Raw genomic sequence first — 14,184 nt, 5'->3', positions numbered from 1 at the left:
CAGAAATTCCTCTGTAGTTCTCATTCCTCTGAGTTCTCATCATGAATCGGTGTTAAATTCTATTAAATACTTAACCTGGAGATGTTGGGCTAGTGCAAACAGTCTTCTCTATTTAATCTGTTCATGTAATAAATTAACAGATTACATTTAAATAGATGACATTTGTAGATTATCATGCTAAGCCATCACTGCATACTAAGATAAAACTTAAAAGTAAAGTCATGGTGTAGAAATTTGTATTATAGAATACTGCTTTTCACTTGTTTTATGTTTCATGCTAAAAAAAAAAAGAAAGAAAAGAAAAAGACTGGCTGCCCGGTAAGTCTGAAAACCACAGGACAAACGGCCTTTCTCATCCGCAATCCTCCAGCTGCCATGTTTGAATTGTGCCCTTTCAGTTTCTCGAATTCTACCAGAAAAAGGAGCTCCTAGGCAGATACTAACTCAGCGTGACAGGGTGTAGAACAGAGCGAGAGGATTCGGTATCTGTGTGACAAAAAGCAGTTCTTGGTGTTAAATGCTGACACCTTCAACTCGATGGGATCTGAGCATACAATTCACTACCGGAAGACAAGTCACAGATGGATATGGGAACAGCAGCAGGACCTGCACAAATTAATAAAGTAGAAAACAAAAGGACCAAAAGTCAAAATGAACTACCGGAAAGAACAGAGAAAAAGTAACACAAGGGAACGTTACAGTTTTCCATTTTATTTAATCAAAGACTGGTGGGTAAACATAAATACAGCACAATTACTTCAAATCATTCTTCACACCGTGTACACACAGACCGGTGAGCGTAATCCGAAAGAAACCCGCAGTTGGCAATGAAATGCACACAGCTTTTCCTTCCCTCGCTCAAAAAAAATTAAAAACACACAAACTTAGAATCTCATCAGCACACACTCTCTTGTGACAAATGATTCAGACATAAATAGTGGATGCAAAGAAACTATACGCTAACTTATGTAGAACTTCTGTTAATGAACACCCAGCAGCAGCCGTAAGCATGAGGATACATTCCGTGACTGGTAACTAGTCGGGCCCCGAGGGGCGCCGTCGGCAGGGATCGTGCTGCAGAGAAAAGCTATGGACACACACAATGGAAAATAAACTGCAAGATCAACGCATGCGTGTTTAATACTGGAAAAATCATGGCCCTCCAAAATTTCTCCACGTTTGTTATAAAAGCCCTCTGCACTCAACTAAAATTAAAAATGATCTTAAAAGGATAATACTTGTAAAGTTTACTTAAGTCTTTTCAGCCACAGAAACTGCAATGGAAATAAATGTTCAGAGTCATTTTCAAAACAAAAACAAAAATCTATTCTTCTGGCGACATGCATGATTAAAAGGTCTATGCAAGTACGTTGCTCTACATTCCCAAGGACTAGGAAAAAAAACCTCAAGTCAATTTTTAGTTTGCAGATGGTCAAAGGATTTTGTATTCCAGCAGGAGTTCAAATCTTCTGGATCTTTTCACCAACAACTACTGGATTTTCTTTTCTGATTTTCTCAGCAGCATCAGCTTTGTAATTGTAAGAGCAATTGTGTACATCGGAGTAACGGTGTACACCACAGTAAACATTTCCACACCGGCATTCAAACCCTGAAAATGGATCAGTACACACACGTGAGTTGCATGAAAGGTCTAAGTGGTAAGCTCCTTAGCATATTAATGGATAAAACCTATCATGTATTTAGGGCAGCCATCTAAAGAACCACTCCAGACAGTTTCAGGACTCACTAGCTGAGAGCTTCCTTTCTTACTCCTTATCTACAGAGTCTGTCCCACAGCGGAGCCTCGCCGCTTCTCTAAGCTCGGCCTCCTGACTGCGCTGTGGCCAGTTACACTTCCCGCCAGAATCAGGACTGCTACGTGGGACAGAAGATCTTTCTCAAATCACATTCTAAATGTGAAAATAAGCACACTGTCAGAAGGCAACCTTAAGAAAGGTGTAACGAGACTTCTGGCAGAACTGTTAAGGGAGAGCACAGCATCGACCCCGGCTTCCCCGGCAGACTCCAGCGCAGAGGCCACCGGGCTGCTGTGGGCTGGGTAAGGGCAGGCTCTGGAGTCTGGCGCCTCCGTGCAAAGCCGCCTCCTAACGCAGGCGAGTTGCTTAGCTTCTCTGAGTCTCAGTTTCTGCAGCTATAGTTCTGGAATAATACTTTACTATACGGATTAAATGACAGATGTGTTAAGGGGATGGGGGAGGAGAGAGAGAGAGTAGATAGTCCTATCAAACCAGTCCTGCTTCCCAGAACTGTAGGACAGGACAGAACCGTTGGAAACGCAGTGGAGGAATCAGCATGTTGCATGCTGCCATCTGATGGGGGCGTCTCTACCATTCTTGCTTCAGGGACATCTGCTGTTACTTCACGCTAAGGAGTGGAAAATGAAGCTGACCGCGACAGCAGGTGGACAGGCCGGACGAGATGGGACTTACTGAGTCTCAGCCTCCCGTCAGGAAGTCAGAGTTCCCGAGATGTCCTCAGACTACACTGAATACTAAATATGGGTATTCTACGACACCTGACTCCTTCCCGCGTGTATTCTTTAAATACACCCATCTGCTAAAGCATGGGCCAGTCTTCAACGCCTTGGACACCAGACCGCCCTCTGCTTTCCGCCCTCTCTACAACCTGTTCCTTGGCCTGAGGACCTTCCTGAGATCCTGAAAATCTCGTCTACTCTTCTCAGCTCCAAAGTCCAGTTCTTGGGGAGCACTCAGCACGACGCCGGGCACGCAGCAAGTAATAAACGGGAACCCTCTCCAGCTGCATCACTCCCCGCCGTGGGGCACAGCCCACGGCAGCAGCCTTCCCTCTTCCCAGGCTGTGTGCCACAGCCGCCTTCCCCGGCTCGGGCCCCTCAACGTGCCCCATCCCTTCCTTTCTCCAGCCCTTGGTTCAGGCTAGTTTTTCTGCCTCGAGTGGCCCTGCTTCCGTCTGCTGAAGTCCTGCTCATCTCTCGAGACCCGGCAGAACCACGCTGCCTCCACGCCCCTCTCCGTGACGGGCCGCTCCTCCCCTTCCGCCATGTGACTCAGGATAGCTGTCCCTAAACTGCCGAAGTGATCCACCAACTGCACTCAACCTGCTTTGGCTGCCAAAGACCCAAATAACACTTCAAATATGTTTTCTTCCTCTCCCCGTGGCGATACCGTCTCACGGCTATGTTGCAGCTGCACCACGGTGTGGGGCTGACGCCTCACAAGGGAGGACGCGCGGGGCCCTCACGAGCGCCACCAGCGCCACCTCAAGCTGCTGTGCACCGAGAAAGCCCCCCCGTCACTGCCCTCGCTCCCCAACTCCGGCTCTGCCACGCAGGAGCCGTGCATTTCAGCGCCCGGCACCGTGACCCGCCCTAAGGCTCGCAAATCCGGGGCTATGAGTTTTTAAAAGAAAATCTATTCATTTTACTTTCAGGTATATAACTAAAAGCTACATTATTTAAGAAAATTCAGAAGCTGAAGTGTATCCAGTATTAACTCTCATGGAACAAAACTGATCTCCACTGAAGCCAGGAACAGTAAGCCATGGGTTACTCTAAAATACAATCTTAAGTTTAAACCAATGGATTTAGGCCCTTACCAGTAAGTCCCACCTTCTTCCTGCACATGAAACAGCGATTCTTTTTTTGTTTTGGTTTTTCAAGAGACTTGCTTTGCTCTTCAGACGGCTGCTGTGCCGTATCTGATACTGAAGCTGACAAAAACAGGAAAGTGGTAAAATTTAATTATTCAGGAAGATTTTAATATGGGTGGTGGCTGCCCCCCCCCCCACCCTCAGTGGTCTGTTACTGTGAGGACAGCTGAGGAATCTGTTAGCGGGGAAAGATGCTTACACAGTTACAAGGTAGAATACACAATACTACACTCTTTTCATTCAATGTATGTACCTACGTTAGGTATCTAGGCATGTACACGTGCGCGCGCGCGCACACACACACACAGGAAATCTAGAATACATACTGGCATGTTAACAGTGTCTCTAGAGATCTAGCGCTATATGCCCTCTTTTTTCTAGTAAACATGTATCTGACCCCCACGCAAATACTAGCTGGGTATTCTAAGGGACTGCGTAAGAAAATGGCCACACGTCAACTTTGAAATATTGCTGGGGTCAGAACTATGTCGATTTCTCAGAGAACAAGGACAAAAAGAGCTGAAACCAAGATTAGGTGGAATACTATGTTTAAAATTCTCAGAATGTTTCACATAAACCCTTTAATATGTTAGAAGATAATTTTATTACAATGTTTTAATTAGGATAATAAATCGACGCAGGTTAGTAGCAAAGTCAAGGCCAACTGCACCGAGATTCAGTCAAATTGCCATGCTTGCCTCCGAACCAACATGAACCCTCCTGTCCCTGAACACTGTCCCCGGAGTCAGAGTCTGTCACATGACCCAGCACACACACACACACACACACACACACACACGACACCTCCCTCTGAAGCAGCGACTACCACAGCCAAGCTGTCCCCTTCTCGGGGTTTCTCAGTGTCTGGTCCTGGAGGACTCTTGCTCAACCACTGCAGAGCCGGCCTCTACAGCCCATCCGAAGCACACCGAGGCTTCGGAAGCACACATCCGAAGCTCTCCTCGCCGAGCAGCCTTTCTCTGCGGAATGCTCTCCCACGCCCCTCCTGTCCCACTCTGTCCCTGGCTTACTCGCACTGGTCTTTCCTGTTCAAGCTCATAGCATCCACTCTTACTCCAACCTCCACCCACCAACTCAGAACAGGAACCTTGCCATGCGCCCCACTAGTAGTGCCCTCACGACGGTAACAGCCTCCTGGTCTTCACCCGGCTGAGCAGTGAGCTCTTCCAGGGCAGGCTGTGTCCTCCACTCCTGCTCCGGCGCCTGTCCCAGCACACCTGACCACAGCGCCCGCTCAGCTGCCCTCCTTCAGCGCTCACCCACTGTGGCTGGGTGTGGTCACGGGCCCCGTGGAAGCTGGGTGGGATTTGACATCCCATGCGAATCTCCAGCACCCACCACCGTGAACTATACATTGCACATGCTCAAGCGTTTGGTGGAATGGATTCCAACCTGCTTCTGTTAACTATATTACCTCCCATCAAAGCAGAACATGACAGAGAAAACACCACAAACTACCAAGTAAATATGCACGAATGAACAACTCTGTATGACTCATCACTCCACCTAGAAATTCTGCCAAGTTCTTTTTTAAAAGATTTTATTTATTTATTTGACAGACAGAGATCACAAATAGGCAGAGAGGCAGGCAGAGAGAGAGAGAGGAGGAAGCAGGCTCTCTGCTGAGCAGAGAGCCCGATGTGGGGCTCGATCCCAGGACCCCGGGATCATGTCCTGAGCCGAAGGCAGAGGCTTTAAAACCACTGAGCCACCCAGGCGCCCCTGCACCTAGAAATTCTGAAACCAGATGGGCTCACTTTAAACAGATTATGGACACATAAAACCTTTTATTATTAATAAATACATATCAGAATGTTAACTACATGATGGTAGGGGCTGAATGTCTAGCTTACTTGGGTTATCCGCAGCCCCTAGAACAGTGAACAGTGTCAAATAACATTCTGCTATGTGTAAGGGGCTCAAACATAGTGTAACTTGCCATCAGAAAAGAATCTCTTAATTGTCTTCAAAATCTGTAAGCCGTAAAATAAACTGTTCTCCCAAGAAACTGTGATATTCATATAAGCTTATACGAACAATATTTAAACAGCAACAACAGCACTACTCCAAGAAAACTTTGTCTTAACAAAACTGGGTGAATTACTGAGGCACAAACTTTGGAATCCGGAAAGGGACGAGAGTGAAAATAAGTTTCCCTGCCGCACACACACACACGCATGCACGCACACTCCCGTGTACACAAGTCTCAGCCCTAATGGTCCATCCACAGCAGACGCGCAGCTGTGAAGTTAAGGACCCACAGGCAGCCCGAGAGCTTGCGAGCGAGGGCCATGGGCGAGGGCTAGCGTCTGAGGCTGACCACCATCCTCTAACGCTCCCATGAGACTAAGGTGACCTTCGCTTGCCTCACACTACTGACTTGCCGGCCTGAATTTAAACATTCACCAAATCAGTTCATGGGCAAGATGATACAGAATTGTGTCAAGGCCTAGGATTCCCAGAAATTACCCATTTCCTTATATATGAGATTTAAGACCAAAGCATGCCTTCCCAACTCTTAATTATGCAAAAGGAAACAATTCCATCTTTTAAAGGAGCCATAAACATACTGAACTTGAAGCATAAGAAGTGTCCTCAGAACTAGGCAGTTTCTCACAGTGTGACAGGAGAACTGGACACAAGGTCAGGGGCTTGTTAATGACAGAGAACAGGCAGCAGCCTACTTTCTATCTGCTGTTCTTCAAGGTCTGTTTGTTTGGGAGGCCTAGGCACGAAGGCTGGGAAGTAAACTTGATTTTTCATGGGAATCCCAACTAGACAAAGTCTACTGGCCTGTCATTTTAAGATACTTCACAAACCCTCTGCTCTAGGGCCTGCTAAAAAATACACAAATATAACAGGAAGCACATACTTAGCATTAGCTGTTTGGAAGCATATTAATACACACAATCAACAGGCAACCCAGGAGTCATCGGCAGCAGACACAGCCCCCATGTAACGTCGGGCGCATGTCTTTCTCACACAGCAGGACCAGTCCCCCCACAAGCCCCTCGGGGGTCAGACGAAGCTCAGTGCTCCGGGCTTCTGCTCACCACTTAGACCCACCGCGGACGCCGCCCAGCCCTCCAGCAGACTGGAGGGACACGCCCTCTTCCAAGGACACCGATGACACACCGACGACACACCGGGAGGACACTCATCCTCCTTCTCTGCAAGCCATTTTATGCAACATGAGGGGTTGAACCCAAGGATTGTTAAGTTACTCCTTGCTCAAAAATTCTTTACCAAATGAGAACACTTTAAATCTTTAAGGGAAAGTAAGGCTTATAGTACAGCAGGGTCTAAAAACATAGACTGAGCCATAGATTTAATGTTATATTTTCCAGCCACTGTGTTAAAAAGTACAAAAGGGTAAAGTTAACATATATTACCATTTAAAATGCAATCAGTATTTAAAGCATTAATGAGATATTTTTGACACTCTTGGAAATCTACGTATACGTTGCACGACTAGCGAACAGACACGCACTGCACTAATTCCAGCCCAGCCACATGTGAAGTGCTCGAGGCTACCCAAGACCAGCGGCCACCTTTCTGGACAAAGCAGCTCTGTGCAAAAGACCACGGTCTATCAGCAGCCACCTGGGGCAAAGAAGTGTCACATTAAACTTCTTAAAACGCAACTCTGTGTTATCTTAAAAACAGAACAAAAGCAGCCAGCCTTCACAAGGCTATTTCCCCTGTAGATTAGAACCCAGTACCTCAGGAATCTTCCATGACTTCCTTAAAACAACCTTCTCGGCTTCTGCTCCAACACAGCCTTGCTGAACCGGCCCCTCCAGCAAGTGCGGCTGCCGCTGCCCCCGAGGCCCCCGTGTGCCGCTGAGTGCCCGCACACGGTCCTCTTCACTGCGCCTGCCTGCCCACCTCCTGTGGCCTCTGTGCCCGGCTTCTTGTCCTCTGCGTGTTTTCCAAGTTCAGCCCTGCCGTGGCGGGTATCAGAGCTTCGACTCCTCTCTGACAGAGGAGTGCTTCAGGGTACGGACAGCCCACATCTATCCAGGCACCTGCCGGTGGCCGGCCGGGTCGTTTCCATGCCTTGCTAACTGAACAATGCTGCTGTGAACACTCCTACACACGTTTCTGCGTGGACATGTTTTCAATCCCGCAGGAATTAGGAATGGAACTTCTGGGTCATAAGGGTACCTCTTGGACTTTCTAAATTCCACGTGTAACTATCACCCTATTTACCAAAGTGGCCGTACCACTGCACGTCCCCAACACCCATGTGTTAGGGTTCTCATTTCTCCATACCCTTCACACTTGACCATGGCATAACTGCATCTATTCAAATCCACTGCCCTTTAAAAAACTGGCCTCTTATTGGATTATAACATTCATTATATATTCCTATCAGATATATGATCCGCAAATATTTTTTCTCATTCTGTGGACCATTTCATGGTCTTGATGGTGTCCCTTGAAGCGAACAGGTTTCACCATGTTTGTTTCCCTCTGCTTGCTCGTGCTCTAGGTGCCGCACCTAAGGTCATGAAGACTTACGCCTGTTTCATGTAAATGTTTTACAGTTTGGGCTCCTGTAGTCTAGTATTCTGGGGCAAACTTCTGTGTAAGGTGAGGCAGAGGTCCAGTGTTACTCTTCACTCCCTAGCATTATCTGCTGGAACCTGCTCCTCCCCTACCGGAGGCTGTCCGTGCATGTGCTGAAAACCAACTGCCCCCGTTGCTGGTTATTTCTGGACGCCGGGGCTGCCCCCCAGTCGGCAGGCGTGTCCTCAGGCCCACACCTGCAGTCTCAGGTATTGGAGCCTGTGGGCAGCTCTGCAGCTAGGAGCTGTTAGTCTTCCTGTGGCTCTGGTCTGCTTTTCCCAGGACTGTTTGGTTCTTCTCACCCAGCCTTTAGAACCAGAAGAAATCTTCAAGTTTTAATCCAGACAGCTTTCTCAAACTAGTCTAAGAGGACTGTTTCTCTTGGACTGTTCTGAGCCATCAAGCTGCCCGCTCAGCTCTGCGTGAAGTCAGCATCCCTGAGAGCTGGAGCGAGGAACGGTAAGCCCTGCCCACCGCTCCGACTGGAGCTCAGCGCTCTCGGGTGGGCGCACGGACCACGGGATCGGCGTCTCACCCCACCCTACTGCTGGATGCTGCAAAGCCCCAGTTCCCCGAAGCCTCCTGTAACCGCCACATCCCTGTGGCACTGTACGGACTAGCAGTATCCTTTGTGTGCCTAAAACTCACTTCACCTCCATCACTTCACTGACTTCCAGCACCACCTTCCAGCATCCACCTTCCAGCTGGATGTGGCTGTTACTGCTCCTTTAAATTGATAAAAATACGGCTCAGAGAAGTAGAGGTGTCAACATATGAAAACAGAACCTCTGGGGCGCCTGGGTGGCTCGGTCAGTGAAGCGCCTGCCTTCCACTCAGGTCATAATCCCAGGGTCCTGGGACCGAGTCCTGTGTCGGGCTCCCTGCTCAGCGGGGGGCTGCTTCTCCCTCTGCTCCTCGCACACGCCATCGCTCTCCCTCAAATAAATAAATAAAATCTTTAAAAAAACAAAAGAAAGAAAGCGAGAGGGAGGGAGGAAGGGAAAGAGGAAGAAAGAAAATAAAACCTCTGATCTAAACTCCACTTCTTTTTACTAAGGTTCAGGATCTCAGGCACTGAGAGGTTAACCAAAGCGAAGTACAAGGTACAGTAAGGCAGTCAAGTATGATGGTGTGAAGTGCACCGAGCACTTTAAAAAATGTTGTTTTTTTTTTAAGATTTTATTTATTTATTTGACAGACAGAGATCACAAGAGGCAGAGAGGCAGGCAGAGGGGGGGGGGGGGTAGGAAGCAGGCTCCCTGCTAAGCAGAAAACCTGATGCGGGGCTCAATCCCAGGACCCTGGGAACATGACCTGAGCCGAAGGCAGAAGCTTTAAACCACTGAGCCATCCAGGCGCCCCTAAAAAATGTTTTTAAAACTAGCTTTTGTGAACTGAAAATCTGATATTCCTAAGTGAGACTATGTGAGGTGTTGCTACTTGTTAAATTAAAAAGAATAACTACAAGCTACTGGTTAAATTAAAAAGAATAACTACAAGAGAAACACGCTGTAATATGCTACAGTCTCATTTAAAGAGGAGAAAAATTCTTCAGAGTCTTGAGGACAAATGGAAGCAGCACCAGCCTCCTGGTGGCAACAGGTTACTCAGAAGCAGACACCGACAGAGAGAAGCTATTTCAAGGACACTCATCTGCAAGCTCCAAGAAAGACTGTTGGGAAATGCTGGCGGAGACGCATGTCTGCTCCTCACGAGCCCTCTCCATTGGGATGATCTTCCCATCTAAATCAATTTCCCTGAGGGACATGAATGGAGTAACACAGAAGAAAGTAGGTACCTGGCCGGTCACCAAACAGACGGCCCTACCCTGGCAACAGCGGGATTGCACGTCCCAGTCTAGCGAGCACGACTGTCTGGGGAAAGACTGGCCCACAGTCAGGTGCCTGGGTTCCAATTCCAATGCAAAGGACCACAGCACTGGAGTCCAAGACTGCTTCTGTCGGTGTCTGTCCATTCATAAATAGATGGAAAAAATACCCTCTGCATTCGTTTCTACCCAATAGGGAAATCACAAGTACATTTATATTATGAGTGTACACACACATACACACACACACACACACTCACTCCCCCCACCTCCCAGCTACTGAGAACTGGCTTTATGTCCCTTCACGTTTATGAAAAACCTACATTAGTACCTGTTTTTGCTAACAGAAAGATTATCAAAGAGAATTCTCGCTTTTTTAATTGCTTCGTTACACCATTTTAGTTTACAAAACGTTTCACCAAAATGCTCTACTTTTGGATAGAAGGGAAACCTGTATTTGTGTGTATGTTTATAATAAAAGAAAACATTCTTAATTCAACAGCATAAGCAAGGCCTTTTTAAAAACAAGGCTATTAAGACATTTTATGCACTGAAAATGAATCCTCTCAATCTCAGATGAAACTTCTACTGGATTTTTTTAAAGATTCTGCAATGCTAAAATAATGAATGCTAAGTTTTTAAGAGGGTTTTTAGTTTTTAAGAGGTACCTGTAAGCTAATACCGGTTTAACTTTAAAAGTCATTGAAATCAGGGCGCCTGGGTGGCTCAGTGGGTGAGAGCCTCTGACTTCCGCTCAGGTCTTGATCTCAGGGTCCTGGGATTGAGCCCTGCATTAATTAGGCTCTCTGCTCAGCAGGGAGCCTGCTTCTCCTCCCCACCCCCCACTTGTGATCTCTGTCAAATAAATCTTTTTTTTTTTTTTTTTTAAAGTCATTGAGGGCGCCTGGGTGGCTCAGTGGGTTGAGCCGCTGCCTTCGGCTCAGGTCATGATCTCAGGGTCCTGGGATCGAGTCCCGCATCGGGCTCTCTGCTCAGTGGGGAACCTGCTTCTCCCTTTCTCTCTGCCTGCCTCTCTGTCTACTTGTGATCTCTGTCAAATAAACAAATAAAATCATAAAAAAAAAAAAAAGTCATTGAAATCATACGTGAAAAAAGGAGTCTGTAACTTTGAAAACCCCTTAACAATTTCTCATAATACACCTTCAAGCCCACCTTCTGCACTCCTGTCCTCAGGGCTGGGCGCAGAACACTACCCTGCTCCCCATACACCACAAATGGTGTAAAAGCACTTCACAGTCATGGGTGAGCAACCTCTCTTCATCTGTCAGATGTGTGTAGTAACTGCTACCGTACACTTAAGCGGCACACATTTTGTTTACGACCAACATTCAAAGCTTTGTTCTACTGTGGGACACGCCTTCATGATTAGCAGCCTGTTTTCCTTACTGAGCTCTCTTCCCAAACTGCTAAGCAACTCTTGCATCTAGAAACTCTCCGACATGGGCACGCGTGGGCTGAAATTATCCAGGGCCCAGAAGCCGTCCTCCTTGGTTGACTCGTCCTGCACCCTGCCCCTCCTCACTTGAGCACCTCATTTCTCAACGAAATCAAGGGCCATCACAGAACCGAAAGCTTGCCCCTCTCCTACTTCCCACACCCCAGGGAGAACTAAATCTTAGGGAGTTTTCCATTTCTTCCCTTCCTAAAATTTTTGTTTAATGAAAAAATAAAAAATTCTCACTTATAATATTTATTAATTTACAATAATATGCTGTATGGAAGGGAATACTGATGTTGGCCAGACAGTGTATTTCTTGCTATAGCAAAATCTACAAACAGGCAAATTATGCTAATCATCTCTTGGGCGTGAACACCCGAGCGCGGGGAACTAGCCAGCTCAGTCACAATCCAACTTCAGCAACCTTAGCTAAGATTACCAGATACATCTGTCACTACCATGTGAACGCTATGTTCGAGGGAAGCTCTCCCTAGCCTGGGTAAGCCACCGCCTCCACACAAGCATTGGTTATCCACTCGCCTCCTCAATCTGTCCACTGCCTCTGCCCGCAAGAAAGCCCTCCTAGATCGTTCTGACCCACAAGATGGGGACGCAGAGCAGGGGCCATAATAAGAGGTCCCATGCTGTGAGGACGAGAAACTGAACCTGATGGCTGCCCTCGCAGCCCACCTGGGGGAAGAGGGACGCCGGCCAGCCAGGTCCGTCTCTGACCACCTGAGTCCAAAGACAAGAGATGCCCCCGAAGCTGCAGCCGCAGCTGCTCGCACAGAAGTAAGATTTAGGTTCAACTGGTAAAAGTAACAGTAGAAGAGAACAGTGTAATACCACTACTCACTCACTCAGTTCTCCACCTAAACACATTTACAATGCGCTACATTTACTTTGATGACACAATTACATATCAGCAGGAAGTGGCTCCCAACATTTCCATCCATTAAATACTTGAAGATATGAAATGTTCTGCTCATAGAGAAAATAAATCTAAAAATATTTTTGAGGCAGGCAACTTAAAAGAATCTATGCTCCAAGGATAGCGCCTGGCCTGGAATCCTCGACTGTCACGTGAATGACGGAAGTGAGTTAGCTCGTATGCAAACCTTGCAGGTCTTCTGTGTCAGGTACTGCTTTGTCCACAGATGTACTGTCCACTTGGGAAGATGCTACAGATTCTGATAAAAGTGACTGATTTGATACAGGGCTAGAAAAGCAAAAACACGTAGATTTACAAAGTGATCATGCGGGAACAGTAACTAGAGGGCCGGAACAAGCACAGGGTCAGCATGTGTAAGCACACTGTTACACGCCTGAGCACGGAGCCGCTGGCGACTTCCACATTAACCAGAGTGCCAGGAAACCAGAGACCAGTGTGCACCGAAGTCCCCGGCATTAGCAAGAGGAGCGACAGAGAGTGGTCTCTGTGCGCGGCTTCACCCCAGGAACATCAGCGTGGCCTCGCCTGGCTTCCCAGCCCGGCCAGGACGCTGGAAGGGACGCACTGGCGCAGGGGGCCGGGCCTGGGCGTCTCCCGTCACCGACTGGGGGAAGGGCTGGAGCAGAAACGTCATCCTTGTTTCCCAACAGCAGAGGATGTAGTGAGGCAGGTATTTCTATGTTTTCAGGCTTCTACACGGCAGGACCTCACAGTCAGAGTGGAATGCGGGGGTGCAGCCCTCGCGGGGGAGCACAGAGCCAGGATGGGTCTGCGCCACGGCACGGCCCCTGGGGACACCGGCCCCAGACAGAGCCCCCGACTGAAGTCTGGACTTCGGGGTGGGACGGGTCACGAGGAGAAGGAAAGGCTGTCTCAAAAGGAAGGGGAACTTAAAAGACACCTTCCCGGCTCCTTCCCAAAGTGAACACAGGAAGCCTCTCTGGACTCGTCGGTGGTGAGACAGACGCAGAGCTCGGCCGGCTGACCCTCAGGAGACTTGAGCCCCTCCTCCACGGCACCCGCGAGACGGAGCACGAGCCGCCTCTGCCACCTGCCTCCCGCCCGCCGCTCGAAGCCCGCACCTTACCTTGGCTGCGCGGACGCACATGCAGAGTCCAGCGGGCACTGAACGTCGGGGCCACCGCCGTCCACGCACTGGACGGGGAGAGACTCCGAGAGGCTACTGACGGAGGCTGCTGCAACAGAACCACACCGCGGGTTAGGAACTCCGTGCTCCCGGCTTTCCCACGCCCTGTCTAAAACAGAGAATACCTAAACGCGAGACAGAGCAGACGAATCTTGTTTACAATACCTGTGGTATGCTGCTTCCCTACTTTTATTTACAAATTCTCAGTAATTTTCCAGTGGAAGAAAACGTACTTGAAACCAAGAAAGCAAGCACATACATACTGTAGGTACTAACAAAGTAAGCTCGTGCTTCCCAGGACGACGGGCCGCCCACGCCCCGGAAGTCGCAGGCATCTGTGCACACTCGTGCACAGAATATTTAAGACAAAATCCGGAGCAGGTAAGGCCAACCCAAGTTCAGAACTGAAATCTGTGCTCAGTACATTAAGTTATTCTTTTCCCTATTCTAAATAAGGCAGAATGTAGATGGTGATTTAATTAAAAAACAATTTATATTCATTTGATTTTGGCCTTGAGAAAATTTGGAAAAATTGTGATTAAACGGTTCTAGCT

General features: G+C 48.1%; 1 protein-coding gene across 9 annotated transcripts in view; it reads right to left on the bottom strand.

The window, feature by feature from the left end:
* Window positions 1–691: 691 nt before the first annotated feature.
* The window catches only part of ZFAND6 (zinc finger AN1-type containing 6), a 64,149-nt gene continuing 50,656 nt past the window's right edge, over window positions 692–14,184 (bottom strand). For 4 of the 9 annotated variants that reach the window (XM_059179813.1, XM_059179814.1, XM_059179812.1 and 1 more), the window contains 4 exons: window positions 13,571–13,679; window positions 12,650–12,750; window positions 3,598–3,711; window positions 692–1,609 (listed from right to left, as the gene is read on the bottom strand). In XM_059179813.1, the coding sequence (XP_059035796.1) occupies window positions 1,461–1,609; window positions 3,598–3,711; window positions 12,650–12,750; window positions 13,571–13,679 (473 nt within the window). In that variant the 3' untranslated portion in view covers window positions 692–1,460. The remainder of the gene's footprint in view (window positions 1,610–3,597; window positions 3,712–12,649; window positions 12,751–13,570; window positions 13,680–14,184) is intronic. The other 5 variants (XM_059179817.1, XM_059179816.1, XR_009355205.1 and 2 more) reach the window with 5 other exon arrangements.

This window comes from Mustela lutreola, chromosome 7 (genome assembly GCF_030435805.1).
Source record: "Mustela lutreola isolate mMusLut2 chromosome 7, mMusLut2.pri, whole genome shotgun sequence".
NCBI classification, from domain to species: Eukaryota; Metazoa; Chordata; class Mammalia; order Carnivora; family Mustelidae; genus Mustela; species Mustela lutreola.
This window is presented reverse-complemented; position numbering and strand designations above follow the sequence as displayed.